The sequence below is a fragment of the Mustela lutreola genome, chromosome 5 (genome assembly GCF_030435805.1).
Source record: "Mustela lutreola isolate mMusLut2 chromosome 5, mMusLut2.pri, whole genome shotgun sequence".
Lineage (NCBI taxonomy): Eukaryota > Metazoa > Chordata > Mammalia > Carnivora > Mustelidae > Mustela > Mustela lutreola.
Window position 1 is genome coordinate 52,285,249 of NC_081294.1, and position 14,790 is coordinate 52,300,038.

At 35.3% G+C, this 14,790-nt stretch overlaps 1 protein-coding gene across 1 annotated transcript in view; it reads left to right on the forward strand.

Annotated features, from left to right (window-relative positions):
* GABRA1 (gamma-aminobutyric acid type A receptor subunit alpha1) overlaps positions 1-14,790 on the forward strand; it is a 57,170-nt gene that overhangs the window by 17,363 nt on the left and 25,017 nt on the right. Inside the window, exons 4-6 of the mRNA XM_059174228.1 lie at positions 2,671-2,738; positions 9,626-9,846; positions 12,102-12,184. Of these exons, the coding sequence (XP_059030211.1) occupies positions 2,671-2,738; positions 9,626-9,846; positions 12,102-12,184 (372 nt within the window). The remainder of the gene's footprint in view (positions 1-2,670; positions 2,739-9,625; positions 9,847-12,101; positions 12,185-14,790) is intronic.

A 14,790-nucleotide genomic window follows, 5' to 3' on the forward strand; every position in this document is an offset into this window, starting at 1 on the left:
ATAATTTGTTAGTTATATGGCAACATCATTTACTAACAATTTAAAAACAGCAGAGGGAAATAGCCCATATATTTGGCAAGTGGATATCTCATTTCTTTAGAGCGCTTTATCATGCTAGATAAAACAGATTGGTTGCTCCTAAAACATCTGCTGAGCCAATTTTTGTAAAGCTAGCTACCTTGGAGAGTTACCTTGAAGTATAAAAATTATGCCCTCCCTACATGCAAGAAATAGATAATGGTGATAAAGGAGTTCAGGAAAGCTGTCCCAAACTGCAAAGCACTTGCAAGTATGCTGATAGGGATTCATACATATTTCCCAAATGAACATGCATTTAATAGTAGATCCCTACCACAAAAATAAAAAAGGAAGAATGAACATAATTTTAATTCTGTAGATGTTACCCAGATCTGTAAGATATTCACCATAAGTCTTACAGTTTATATAAACTCAACCTTAGAAACAAAATTAGGTTGAATCAACCACTCAGAAAAATAAATAAAATAACAAGAGGATCCAACTATTTGAAGATTTTTGTAAAAAGAAAATATAAATATTAATTCTCCTTGATCACATAATATAGGGTACTTTTAAAAGAAATAAATTAATCTATATAAGTAACAAGAAATAAAATTATTACCAATAAGGAGCATACCTGGGATACTAGTAATTAGGAAGAAAATGTGCCCAATTCTCTATTACCTGATATCTTTCTTTTTGTACTATTTTCATGGCAATAAGTGCATTTTTTTTTCATATCAAAGGCTCCTTTGCTTAAACTAGAAAGGAAAATGCTGAAAAAGAAAGGACAATAATGAGCTCAGTTAATAAAATAAATTCCAGCTTTTGGGAATAGATAACATGCATTTTCTTTTTATTATTGTTTTAATTGAAAGTCAGTCCTGGTATTCTAATAAAGTGTGAGCTCTAGATGGAGTCTTAAGAAATAACAGATGTTTAAACTAAGAAAAAGAGTTAATTGAGTAAAGAATACATATGGAAAGAGGGTGCAGGAGAGAAAAAGAGATGGAAGCACTGGGCAAATGCAGACAGAAAGAGGATGGAAACAGCCCGAACAGGCCAGTGGTTACTTCAGCTAAGACATTGCTGATGGCTGTTCCTTTCAAGCTCTTTAGTTGCTGTAGAAGGTTAACACTGACTTTGGAAGGAAGTGAGTTCTAAAGTTTTTTTTTAAGTTTTCTTTATTTATTTGACAGAGATCACAAGTAAGCAGAGAGGCAGGCAGAGAGAGAGGGGAAAGCAGGCTCCCTGCTGAGCAGAGAGCCCATGTAGGGCTGGATCCCAGGACCCTGGGATCATGACATGAGGGAAGGCAGAGGCTTAAGCCATTGAGCCACCCAGGTGCCCTAGGAAGTGAGTTCTAAAAACACAGCTCTGTTTTTTTTGTCTCAAACTATATCCTCCATTTTCAAGTTTTTTAAAGAGTAAATCTCAGATAATTCTTACGTCAGGGGGCCCATTTAAACATTTTGGAGCCAATGAAATTGTTAGGCAGAAAAAAGGAAGAAAAGAAAGAAAGGGGGGAAGGGAAAGGAGCCAAAAAATATTATATTGGTTATTGGAGGGATTATCTCTACCTCCCAAGTTATATTCTCATTTGTGGTACACATTATGTACAGTATACAACATGACCTTCTTGAGAGAAATTTATACTGAAAGTATTAACTGTTTACAAGTGAATTGCTGAGAGATAAAATTCTTGATTTTCAGAAGAATTCATTACTGCTTATATTGGATCACCTTTTTAATGTCCTACCTCAGAGATATAAATGTCCTGATAAATAAAATGAATTGCTTAAGATACTGGACCATTATTTCTCAGAGCTACAGTTTAAAATTACAAAGCCATATTTTTCACTCTCACCTCTAAACAAATTGTGTCCTTTTATGAAAGCAGCATTTTTCTATCATTTTTTTTGGGGGGGTGGCTGAATTTCCTTGAAAATGCCTGTGTTGAGTTGTCACCAGACTATAATGAATATGTTTTATTGGTTGATATATATGCCTCAGAGACTAATAAAATAAAATTGCATTGAACTTGAAATGGAATCTACTAAACGAACTTTTTCCGTGCCATAATATATTCTTCTTGTCCTCAAAATTGCAAGTATTGATATAGGTTGTCAGTTTTTCCTGGGGAGTAATTTGGATGATCCAGTTATGATTTAATGCCAGAAAGCATCATTTACAAAACATGCCCTTGAGCCCTTAAGGAGTTAATAAAGCTTGCTACAGTATACTGTATACTTCCCAGAAGTATCTGAAATAGCTAAAGGATCTGGTGAGCTCTGTAAGAGTATTTAAGCTTAAATGACACCCATATGCCAACATGTTTTTTTATTACAATGTGAAATGGCTTGGTATCATTAGGAAAATGTGCCCATTCTTGAGGAATTTGTTAAGCAGCAGCTGACTTTTCCATAAAGTCTGCCTCCCAAAGTGGCATATTTAGGCTTCATTCTCCATTGAAAAATATTAACTGTGAAATTTCGTGTGTAAGCAGTAAATTATCAGGACTACACAGTGGACCAATTTTAGAAATAGCTAATCAAAGCCAATAAATTTCCCATTTGGGTATGAGTATGTGGTAGTGAGATCTAATAAAGACTGTTGATAGACATTCACTGTCCCAATTTCCTGCTTCATCAGAGCGTGTAACTGAAGTGAAGACTGACATCTTCGTCACCAGTTTCGGACCTGTTTCAGACCATGATATGGTAAGTGACACTGCATTTTTGGTTTTCTTGGTGTATTTCCTAAGTTTAACTTTTGAAAGGAAAATATAAACCAAGTACTTAGAGAATAACTTGAAATAGCTTAGCTATATCTTTGTGTTTTTCTGTATGCTTATATAATATATAACATATACTAATATATAATATTTATATCATAGAAAATACCCACTTACTTTCCAGACCAAACCCATTTATGATATCAACCATTGCAGTCTTCTTTTTTTCCATCCCTGAAATGATTGCTTTGACTTGGGTTATGTTCTGTAAGCCAACTAGTGTAATCTGCCTTACATTTTATTTAGGAGGGCATGTTGATTGAAAGATGCTATGTCTCTAGATAGCCAGCATTCTTATACAGTAGCCATGAACATCATGATTTCCGAATTATTCTTGGCTAGAAAGGGGATGTGAGTGTAAAAGCTGAGTGAATAGTTGACCAGAATTAGACAGAGAAATAGTTCAAATAAAACACATTGGTGGGAAATGTTTAGCTTCACTGCAAAAGAAATTCATTAATTATTACCAAGAATAAAAATAAAATTAATGCATACCTGTTCTTTCTTTTCCCAACCTAATAAGTTAACATTAATTTCTCTTCTATCTCATGGGAATTGGTTTAAGAGTAGAACTCTGATGTAATATTTGCATACTCATAATAGCCACACTCCTATGTAATAAAAAAAATCATAAAGAGCCCATGAAGACACACTGTTATGAAACATTTCAAAGATAGACTTATTGAATATTATTTTCAAAATGCCTTTCTATTGATACCATCTTTACATAAAAGTTCTTTGATTTCATAATAGTTCAAGTGATTGAGAATAAAAGTTATAAAAAATATCAGTTAAAACCAGCAATTTTCCAAAGTGTGGAAATTCACAAGTGTACCCATTTTGGCAGCTCTGACAAGTCCTGAAGTAAGGAAACCTGTTTAACTACATTTAATCTAGTGTTTTCCAGTCATATTTGTCTAAACCTTTAATGTGGTAACTGTTGACATTCTGTAGAGCTAATACTCTGTGAGCCAAAAACTGGGAAATGCTGGCTCAGGATAATTAGATAGGTTAGATCTTAACACAGGTTATGAAATGTACCAACTATGCAAATCAGAGTCACTGAGCATAAGAGTGTTAGGTAAGAATATAGATTTCTGAACCAGAATGCTGTCTGGGTTTATATTCCCAACTTCTGTGCTTATAAGTGTGTGTTAAGTTCCTTAACATCTCTTTGCCTCAGTTTCTTCATGTGTAACATGGGAGTGATGATAATACCATGGGATTATCATAAATATTAAATGAATTCATACATGCAAGAAATAGAAATATAATAATTAGCACAAGTGTGTATTTATTTCTTTGTCAACTTTTTATAGTGGTTGATCTATAGACCACTTTCTTGAAATACTATTATACACTATTTTTTGCTGAACTCTTCACCCCGAGGACCTCTTGTGATTCCCCCATGTTGGAACTCTGTCTTAAAGCATTATTCTCTTGTGCTACTTTTCTAATTAAGAACATTTAATAGATCCTAGTCAAGTTTAAGGTCAAATTTACCCTCCTCTGCCTGTATTCCGTACAGTTCACAGATGATGTTACCATCCGTCCTCTCTTGTTCCTAATATTGACAATTTACTTCAGTCATTTGCTTAAATATTACTTTCTGTGAGGCCATAGCACTTGGGGGTGAGCTGAACTTGTCTAGGATCCAGGCTGGCTGAATTTACATCTCACCACTGCCAATAGCATGACTTTGGGCAAATCACTAAAGTGCATAAGCCTCAAAGTCTCTACAATGGGTGTATTATTGTAATAGCCTCTCCTTGTAAAATAGTTAGGAATTTTAAATGAGCAATGTAAATAAAGTGTTTATAGATAGTGCTCAATAAACTCTCAGTAAACTAAATAGTTATTACTTTTGCCTCTGAACTCCTTATCATGCTGTGTATCCTTCATAGAAAATTCCCTCTGTTTCCCACCCATCTAAATTCTGCATTTCCACAAAGGCCCAAATCAAGACCCAAAAGCTTAGTGAAAACCTTTTTTTTTTTTTTTTTTTGATTAATCCGATAATGGATGAGGTTTACCTTTCTGTATTCTAGTCAGATTTGTTGACTATAAAATAATAGCTTAGCTTCTGATGTCATTTATAACACTGCTTTGCAAAGTTATTTCTCTTATATAAATGTCTTATTTTCCTAAAGTAATGCCAAAAAATGTAAATATACATTTGCCTCAAATCCCTCAGAGTATCAGCACATGGTTGCCTCATAGTAAGTGTTGAATTCCTACTTATTTAATGGTAGGTTTAGTTGTCTCTATTGTCTTTACAACAAAGTCTTGTGAGACGCAACAAATAATACCCTCTTTCCTGAGTTCTGAACCTTTTGAGAAATAAGATAATAAGGGATTTGGAAATTGAGAATCATCATCTTCATTACTAATTATTAAGGTCCTGTGGAAGGTGCTTTATATCTGTAGACAAGTGAGTTTCCAGAGAGTAAACATCAGAATCGATCTGATTAACCCACCCAGTCACCTGGTAAGACTTTGGCCTACTCCGTTTGTTAAGGCAGAGACTGTCCATACAAAACTTCTAGCATGGAGAAACATCAGAATTTGTGAGTCTTGTGGAGAGAGCAGCAAGAAGAGGCTGAGATAGGCAAGATTGATTTCTCCTTCCAGATTTACCCATCAAATGAAATTATTCTTCCCTCTCCCCCTCCCTAAATAAAGGAGTATGAGGGATTGGAGAGCATTCAGAAGTTTTGCACCGGTGAAGCTCTCTTCTCATAAATGGAAACATCAAGAGGGGATGAAGCATTACAAACATCACACACTGATAATGATATTATTCCTCCTCCTCATTATCATTATTATCATTACCATCATCATAATTAAAAATGAATATTCTCTATCGCTGGCATCTTTCATAATGCCTCACAAAGATTAGATGCTCAATACGAGTTGTTACAGGACGGTGCTCAAATAAAGGCATATTTTCTTTTCAAAATATTTGGCATACCTTTGAGTTATTTGCTTAGATTGTCATTTAAGGAAACACTGATTTTTTTTTTTTTTTTTTTGTCTTGGACTAAAGGTGTATGTTGGGGTTTTCGATACACCATTAAGTCTATGACTTATGCATTACTTTTCATAAATGGCCTTTGGTCAAAAATCAGATAGGAAGAAGGAACAGAGTGTCTAAGCCGGTTATACTTCCTGTTGCCTAAAATTTCTGAACAAGATAATGTTTGAATTGTTCTGTCAGAGGACCAAATTACCCAGGTCTACAACTGATATGCTAAGAGGCTACCTGGCCAATTCATTGGAGATTACTCATTTAAACCACATTATGGGTGAATTACAAATAAAGAGCAGTATGACTTAGAGTCTATCAAAATTAGAAGGCCAATGACAAAGCTATTTTCAAGACAAGAAAAGCTTTGTAGTTTTTAAAGTGATAACTAATAAAATATCTAATAAGGATAATTGTAATAACAATTCAACAGTAATGAATGCTTATAATATGTCAAGCACCATGCTAATAGGTTTATAGATCATATTTCATCTAGTACTCATGATTTTACCTAGGCATTATTATTATCCACAGTTTCCAGAGGAGGAAAGTGACCTAGCTAAGTAGCAACTTGAACTCAGGCTGTGTGCCCCTAGAGGTTCCATAGCTCCCAAGGCATCTGACTTCATCTGGAATAGAAAACAAAATTAGGGCAACTCCTTAACTTTATTTTAAAAACCATTAATTGGCAATCAAATGGCACAATCCCAGGGCACTAGGTTCTGACAGAAATATCCAGGCAGCACAGTTGCAGAGCCCTGTTTTCCATAGTGGTGAAAACGTATGAAGTCAAAGCACACACAGATGGTAGTAGATGATGCAAGTGGGAACACTTCAAAACAATATTTATGTAGGAACATAATGGATGTTCTGTCCAGTCTTCAGAGTAAGACACATTCTCCAGCAACCTACACTATTGAGCAGGGTAACGTGGAGAGAGACTTGTCACTTGAATGGTGGCAGCTAGAACACTGAACCTTGAGCAGCATCTTTGTCAGAACTTCCTACTTGTTCAGTCTTCTGTAGAGTCTTTTCCTTTGCCTTCATATTTTACTTTACTTGGTTATGACCTCCTCACTTTCCTGAGGTTTCCTATCCTGCTACCAGTCCAAACAAAGAGCACTTTTTTCATTCTCAGCGACATTGAAATCTAATATAAATTTGTGTTGATGAGCAAAGAAATGGGGAGACAAATAACTTCTAATGTTTACTGAGAACTTCCTCTGTTTCAGACATTCTTGTAAACTGTTCACTTCCATCATTAACTCACTTCTTACAATAGGCAAGTGAAATCGCTACGGTATGATCCCCACTTTATAGAGTGGAATCTGGAGTATAGAGAATGACCTACAGTCACACATCGGGCAGACAGACAATTTAGTTCTAGTTAAAAAGTTTAGAACTTACATCCATAACCATTATGCTGTGGGTTCTGCCTCTCCTCCCTCATATTCCAGCTTCCTAAAGAAGGAGCTCCGGCCCATCCTGGTCTAGTGCACTGTGACCCCAAGGGTGAGGTCATGCTGAGAACCTCCTGCTGCTACCTTGGCAATGTTGCAAGGGCAGTTCTTAGAAAATGGGACACTAAATTTTTACACTCTTGCTTAGATAGGATCTCATTGTTACCAAGTGTTTTTATTTCACTTTTCATTTCCACTTCCAGCTGAAGGGAACACTTAAATGAAAGCTTATCCAGTTAGTTTTGCAGTGTGTGTGTGTGCATGCTTGTGTGGCCAGTATAGTATTTGGAGGGAGAATATCATATGAATTTGGGAATTTCAGTGTCTGCCATTAGCCAGGTAAGTAAAGCTGGTTGTAAACATGACAAATATGTAAACATGAGGAATTTGGCAAGTTTTGATATAATTTTTGGAATCACTGACTTTGGGATGTATCTTATCAAAGATTTGATAATAAATCTATTTTAAAGTTTTTAAGATAGTTAACATTTATTTCATTTCATTTTCAAAAATATCCTTGGAGCAAATGAACAAATCAACTAAATAAAATTTTTGGATTCATAGGAATATGGTCAGTTGGACATCTTGATTTAACAAGTGACTGTTCTTCTACTATTTGACAGGCTAAAGTAGTTCAGTTGGATAGAAAATAGAGCTTATGTGGCTGATTCCTGAGTAATAGAAATGTCCTGACTATCATACCCATATCTCATAAGCCTATCGTGCAGAAAAGAGAACATACAGAGCTCAGGGTAAATCCATCCCTTTGCTTCCTGGCAAGCACTGCTCCTGTGTATCATTTCCCAGTGTTGTCCATAGGTTCCCACCCCATCTCTTTCCTCATGGAAAATACCATTGGATGCCCAACCTACTCCATGAGTTTTCTTTACAGCATCCAAGTTTAAGCAATTTCTCCCTCTGCTAAATTTAAAGATGCTTAACAAATGTTTCCTGGTGAGAAAATTCCCATGTCATGTGACTCAGTGCCTTTTCATGTCACACTTCCAGACACAAGACACTTCCTAAGCAACAAACAAGGTAGTTTGTCTTCCCACAAACATAAACTGACATCATGTTACACTTCCTTGTTGCTGTTTCAGTCAAGATATAGCACTATGCCCGGTCCTCTGTAAACTATCCAATAATTATTAATTACTTGATCAGAAGGTCTTAGCTATACCATATGTGTGGCAGAAGGATAAACCTTTCTTCAGTCTTTACCCAATCTTACTTAAAGCTTGAGGAAAAAAGCAGATAGTTAAATTCATGCAAAATATGCTTAGACACAGACATTTTTTCTGCATGTTCTAAAGATGATATGTATAAGATTTGAAAAAAAAAAAAAACAGCTTTCTCTAATACATTAGAGTTTAGGGGATTAAGAAAATGTAGCATGATGTTTTCAAGTTAGTCTTCCTTCCAGTTTGGAGCATGCTAAGATTAATGGAGAATGTGGTAATCTTTATTTCAAACCATTAAGTTCCAAATTTAGTGTCAGTGTAGCAAGTGCTGCAAGGAAGATGGATATTACCCTTTTCAGTTTTAGGAGCTGGTAAGTCACATTGCTTGTTTTCAGATTAGCAGATGTTTGTCTCTGGGTATTGCCATAAGGAATGCTGTGTTTATTCAAATAAATAGATTCCCTGGCTGTGAATGATGATGAGCTTCACACATTTCTCATGTGTCTTCTACACACATATACTCAGATACACACTCACACACACCCTCATATTCTGCATTTTTTTTTTGCAAAGATTCCCAATTAACAGTGAAACAGATTATTTTCATAATCTTCTTTGTTGTGGAAAATTGAAAGACTATAAACATTATCTGTAAAAAAAATTTTTTTTTGCTTATCCATAAAAGAGATGGGGATTACCAGGCTAGTATTAGAACCACGAATGATTTGAAATTGACTGTGAGGTTTCAGACTAAGGAAGGACCCCCCAAAATACTGTATGTAAGTAGCTGTCATTATCTAATTTAAACAGTAAGCTCCAGCATGAGTTTTGTTTTTATGTGTACTGTATTCTATTTTTTTGAGTGCTGGTGTGGTAGAGGTATAGGGAGAAGGGCATGATTTTCTTTTCACATACTTGAGGAGATAATTGTGAATTTTTTCTGACCAAGCAATATTTCTGGCATTTTAGATATTTTAAAAAATGATTCACTGGAAACCACTATGTACAGACCACCACAAATTTACTTTTGAAAACGTCACCTAGCTCATATTTTGCCTTTAAAGTTGTAAAAATTATGCATTGTCTGAGTATTTGCATTGCAAAATACAGCTCCCTGAACTCTTTGCCATTTTCCAAAATTATCTAGGAATATACAATAGATGTATTTTTCCGTCAAAGCTGGAAGGATGAAAGATTAAAATTTAAAGGACCGATGACAGTTCTCCGGTTAAATAACCTAATGGCAAGTAAGATTTGGACTCCGGATACCTTTTTTCACAATGGAAAGAAGTCAGTAGCACACAACATGACCATGCCCAACAAACTCCTGAGGATCACAGAGGATGGCACCTTGTTATACACCATGAGGTAAGGGTGACTTTGTTTCTCTCTGTGATTCTTTCTGTACTTCTCTTCCATATATATGTGATCATGAAGCTGATGGGCCATGGTGGAGCCTCTGGTTTCCTCTTTGCCCTCTTTTTTCAACCTTAATAATTATTCCGCTATAAAAAAAAAAATAAACAGACTGTTTAATGCAGGTATTAAAGCATTAAGTAAAATGATTAGGTAAAGTGGGGGAGGCTTATAATGTATATTAAGTAATATGTCACAAGTATCTCTCCAACTTGCTCTAATTCAATATGAGGAACTTCTATTCCTACTAACCTCATATATTGCTGCCTCCCAATAAGTTCTAGATCATATTTATAGAAGCAATCTCAAGGTATGTATCCGAAAATGTTTCTACTTAAAAAAGGAGGGGAAAAAAAAAAAGAACAGTTCAACTATCTTAAAAACTGTAGATTCATGTGGAAGTATGCACTTAGAAGAAGTATCTGAATTTATAGTGTTATTATTATACTGAGAATATAAATATTCTTAATTTTGCTTACATTGAAGAATATTTACATATATGAAGAACATACGTGTGTGTGTGTGTGTGTGTGTAAAATTCCTGCTTAATAAACATTTCTCCATTTTGAGATTGTTGGAAAACCTGGCAGCTAGATATCTTTATTCATTTATGGTTCAATGAAGAAAATATGAAACAAAAAACATTGTGAATACTTTTAAAGAAAAAAATGTTTAAAATATTCCTAATTTGTAAGCAATTAAAAACTGTCCAGAACTCATTCTTAAGGGAAGTAGTTATTTCATACCCAAGTGACTTGTTAGAGTGTTGTTTTTATAGACCTGGACAGTACTTGGTAATTCAGACCGTCCCAAGTGTTCCTCTGGCACAAAAAGGTAATGGAGACAAAATCCTAGACTTGGTGGATTTTGTTTAATGTGGGAATAAAGTGATTCTTGCTTTTGAAGAAAGCTGCCAGAATTTCTACGTTTTTATACAAAATATCCAAATGAAAAAAAAAAGGGAAAAAAATGCTTCAAGAGACGCTTTAGATGTTAGACTCAACTAGTAAACATGTAATAGAATTAAAGAATGACAATTTTCTAAAAAAGAGAGAGAGAAAAAAAAATGGAGGATCAGTGGACAGACGTGCTGAGACCTTTTCAGATCATCCAAGTAGGATCTATTTATAATTGAGACTTGAAATATTCTCCTCTTACAAAACACCCTACACTTGTTTTTGAGCCTAAGTTCCATATTTATTCCTCGCAGCTGACAATTTTCTGGGGCAAGATTTGTACCTACTGAAAAGTTGCCCAAATCATACTACCTGGAGAGTGCTGTGTTCTTCGTCAATAACTAGCCTGTTACTGTCCATCTCCTAAACTTTTAAACTCCTAAACCACCTTTGCTAATATGTCATAACTTTCCTTAATATTTTGATTTTAAGATGCAAGTTTGATCATTAATTTATACATTTCATATTTGCGTTAATCAACATTGCAACTTAATGAGTTTACTGACTATAAAGCCATCCCTACCACATTTCTTGAGCTACTTACTAATATGAGTGAATATATTTTATAAGAACCATGTGAGGAATTAGACATAAATTCCCTCATAATTCCACCAAACAAAATCAAGTATATTTCAGTGAAATATATTTTTCAAATGTAAATAGAACTGAAGATAGGGACTAAAGAGAAGCCAAGCAGAGTCCTGGCTTCCATTAGACAGTAAATTTGTATAAAACGAAATGGTGGGAATATAGTGAGATCACCCACAACTCTCCTTTGCCTATTTCCTTTGTTGGTTTATCCCATTTGTGCTGTTTTAAAGAAGGAGATAGGGAGAGCTGCCCTGAGCAGAGGAGACATCCTCTTCTCTTCCTAGATATCCATGTCTTCTTCTCCACCAAGTCTTTATCCAAGTATTTATTTGCTTACATCTAGTTTTAGTCCTGAGAGATTTTCTGGGTCTGGGTGGATTAAGTAATGAAGCTGGTCCTCGGAAACATAACAAATGCTTGCCCATCATACAAAATCTGATGTCAATGTTTTTCTCAAAACAAAAACAAAATCCAATCGTTGTTGGAAATAATTCCTTTTAGATACTTTGGCTAAGAGCTCAGTATCATGCTGCTGTTGTGCCTGCCTCGCTTGCTTTTCTTAATATATTTGCTATAATTAATAACATCGAGTCGTATTTATCAGTAAGTGCCCAATCTATAGGGCTCTTTTTATATCCTCTGTTTTCCTCAACTGATAAGGCTGACGGTGAGAGCTGAGTGTCCAATGCATTTGGAGGACTTCCCGATGGATGCACATGCCTGCCCACTAAAATTTGGAAGCTGTGAGTAAATTTTTAATTTTATTTTTTTTTTTATTCTTATGAGAAACCTAAGTATTTCTTTTAAGATTTTTTTTATTCATTTACTTATCTGAGACAGAGAGCAGGGGGAGGAATAGAGGGAGAGGGACAAACAGATTCCATATTAAGTGCAGAGCCTGATGCGGGGCTCAATCTCACAACCCTGATTTCATGACCTGAGCCAAAAGCAAGAGTAGGATGCTTAACTGACTGAGCCACCTAAGCACCCCTGAGAAACCTAAGTCTTTAAGCAAGAAACCTCCAATTAGTAAAACCTGTTAGAAAACAGATAAAGATAAAAATGAAGAAAGTTCAGTGATTTGCTGCAAATACTTTCTAGGGGTGCCTGGATGACTTGGTACGTTAAGATTGTCTGCCCTCAGTTCAGGTCATGACCTCCAAGTCCTAGGATCAAGCCTTAATCAGGATTCCTGCTCAGTCTTTTTCTCCCCGCTCCCACCCCACATCTCCCTCCTCGTTCTCTCTCTCTCCTTCTCTTTCTCAAATAAATAAATAAAAACTTTTAAAAAATACATTCTATAAGTAATAATCTTTAATTTCATTTTTAATGTTATTTCAGGAAGAGATTATTATAAGAAAGAGTGGATTTAATTAATTAGGGAAAAAAATCTAGTTTTGTTAATTCATGGAAAAACAAGTGGAGTATGGATGCTTTTACCACATAGATAATAACTCCCTGCCAATAGATGGAGATCACTGTGCTTATTTTGTATCATTGCTGACATTTGTTTGACTTTAAGAATATTGCAAGTTGTTTATCAGATGAAAATATTGGTAGGTGACAGCAGTGGATGATAATTGTTTCTTCATAATGAAGCCTACACCTAACAAATATTGCCTGATGAGAATTTACCCTAATCGTAGCCTTTTGAAAAGTTCTAGATCTGTTTGGATATCCCGTGAAATTTATGTGTATATTAATGCTTTTGAAGGTATCCTAGATACCTTTATGATAACTGTTAAGGCTTCTGCTATTTGAAACTATGCAGGCACACATTAGAGGAGCCAAGAGAACAGAACTCTGCCCAGCAGAGTCAGGTTCTCTTGTCTTCCTCTAGCCTTCTGCTTTTGACTAGTATGCATATGTAAAGGGAGTAAGAAGTAAGAACAATGTATTCCTGGTTTCCTGCAGGAGAGTTACTTTTAGACTGAGTCAGCTCCTGGACTACCTAACCATCTTTCTGTTCCCACTAGACAGACAGTCTAAGCAACTATTTTGGTGAAGATATGATTCATAGAAAAAAAAAAAAATAGTGGTGGTGTAGGAAGACAGCAAGCAAAGAAAATAGCAAAGGGCCTTCAGGCTCCTAGCAGCTCTAGTCATGGAAAGACAAGTTTATTTATAAATCGAATTCTATACTGAAACCCAAGGACAAACTACTTCAAAAATTGTCAGCCAAACAGGCCTTTGGTGATAACTCCCTCCTCCTCACTCTTTTCCCAATTTAATGTATATTCTATGTTTCAGACTACTATATTTTCTCCTGATTACCACCTCCATTTTTAACAATATTATGTATTATGTGTTACTGGTATGCCAGGCAGTATTTTAAACATTTGTATATGTATCAGCTCATCTAATCCACAAAATCTTATACTTAGGAAGATCATGCGTTATAGGTTGCCTGGGGCAGTACTTACTTTTGCCTTATATCCTGGTATAACTACTAGTAGTGCCCCCTTTTACCTTCAGAAATACCTTGTTTTGAACAACAAATTACTTGTTTAGTGTACTAGTCAGGAATGCTTTCAAGCCGTGAGTATAGCTAGCTGAAAAAGAAGAGGGGTTTATATTTTTATATAAGATGAATGGTGGTAAGTGATTGTTGGTTGATTGTTGTTTTGTCAGCATCTTAAAAATGATGATGTGTTAAGATGCCCTTAGATGTTCTTCCTGATCACAAAATGGTTGCTGCAACTCCAGCCATTGCATCTGCTTTCAAAATAAAGAATAGTGGACAAAGAAGAAAGAACGAACACCTGTATTGAAGAGATAAAAGCTTTCCCTAAAATCCTAGCAGACATTTATGTGTATCTCATTAACCAAAGATGTGTCTCATTGCCAATGCTGACTACAAATGAGGCTGGGAAGAAATATTCTTAACTAAGCACATTGTTAGCCTGAAGAAAATAAGAGGTATTTTAGGAAGGAGGAAATGGATAGCAAGTAGAAAACACATAATGTCTCATGTAAGAAAACTGAAGTTAAATAAAAATCTGCTTTCTACCTCAGAGCCTTTATACATGCTCTTTTCTCTACTTGGGTTACTCTTCCCTTGGTTCTTTATGTAAGTGGCTTCTTTTATTTTTCACTTCTCAGCATAAATGTCATCTTCTGGGGCTTCCCTAATGACCTTATCTAAATTTACATACAGTCCCACCCATCTTCTTGATTATAATACATGTTTAATTTACATGTGTTATAGCAATAATTATTAGTTTTATTTATTGGTTGACATTTTTATTGTCTGGAGACTGTAAAACTCTCATGAAAGCACAACCTATTTTATTCAGCATTTCCTAGTACAGAGCCTAATATGATGTAGACACACAAAAAATATTTATTG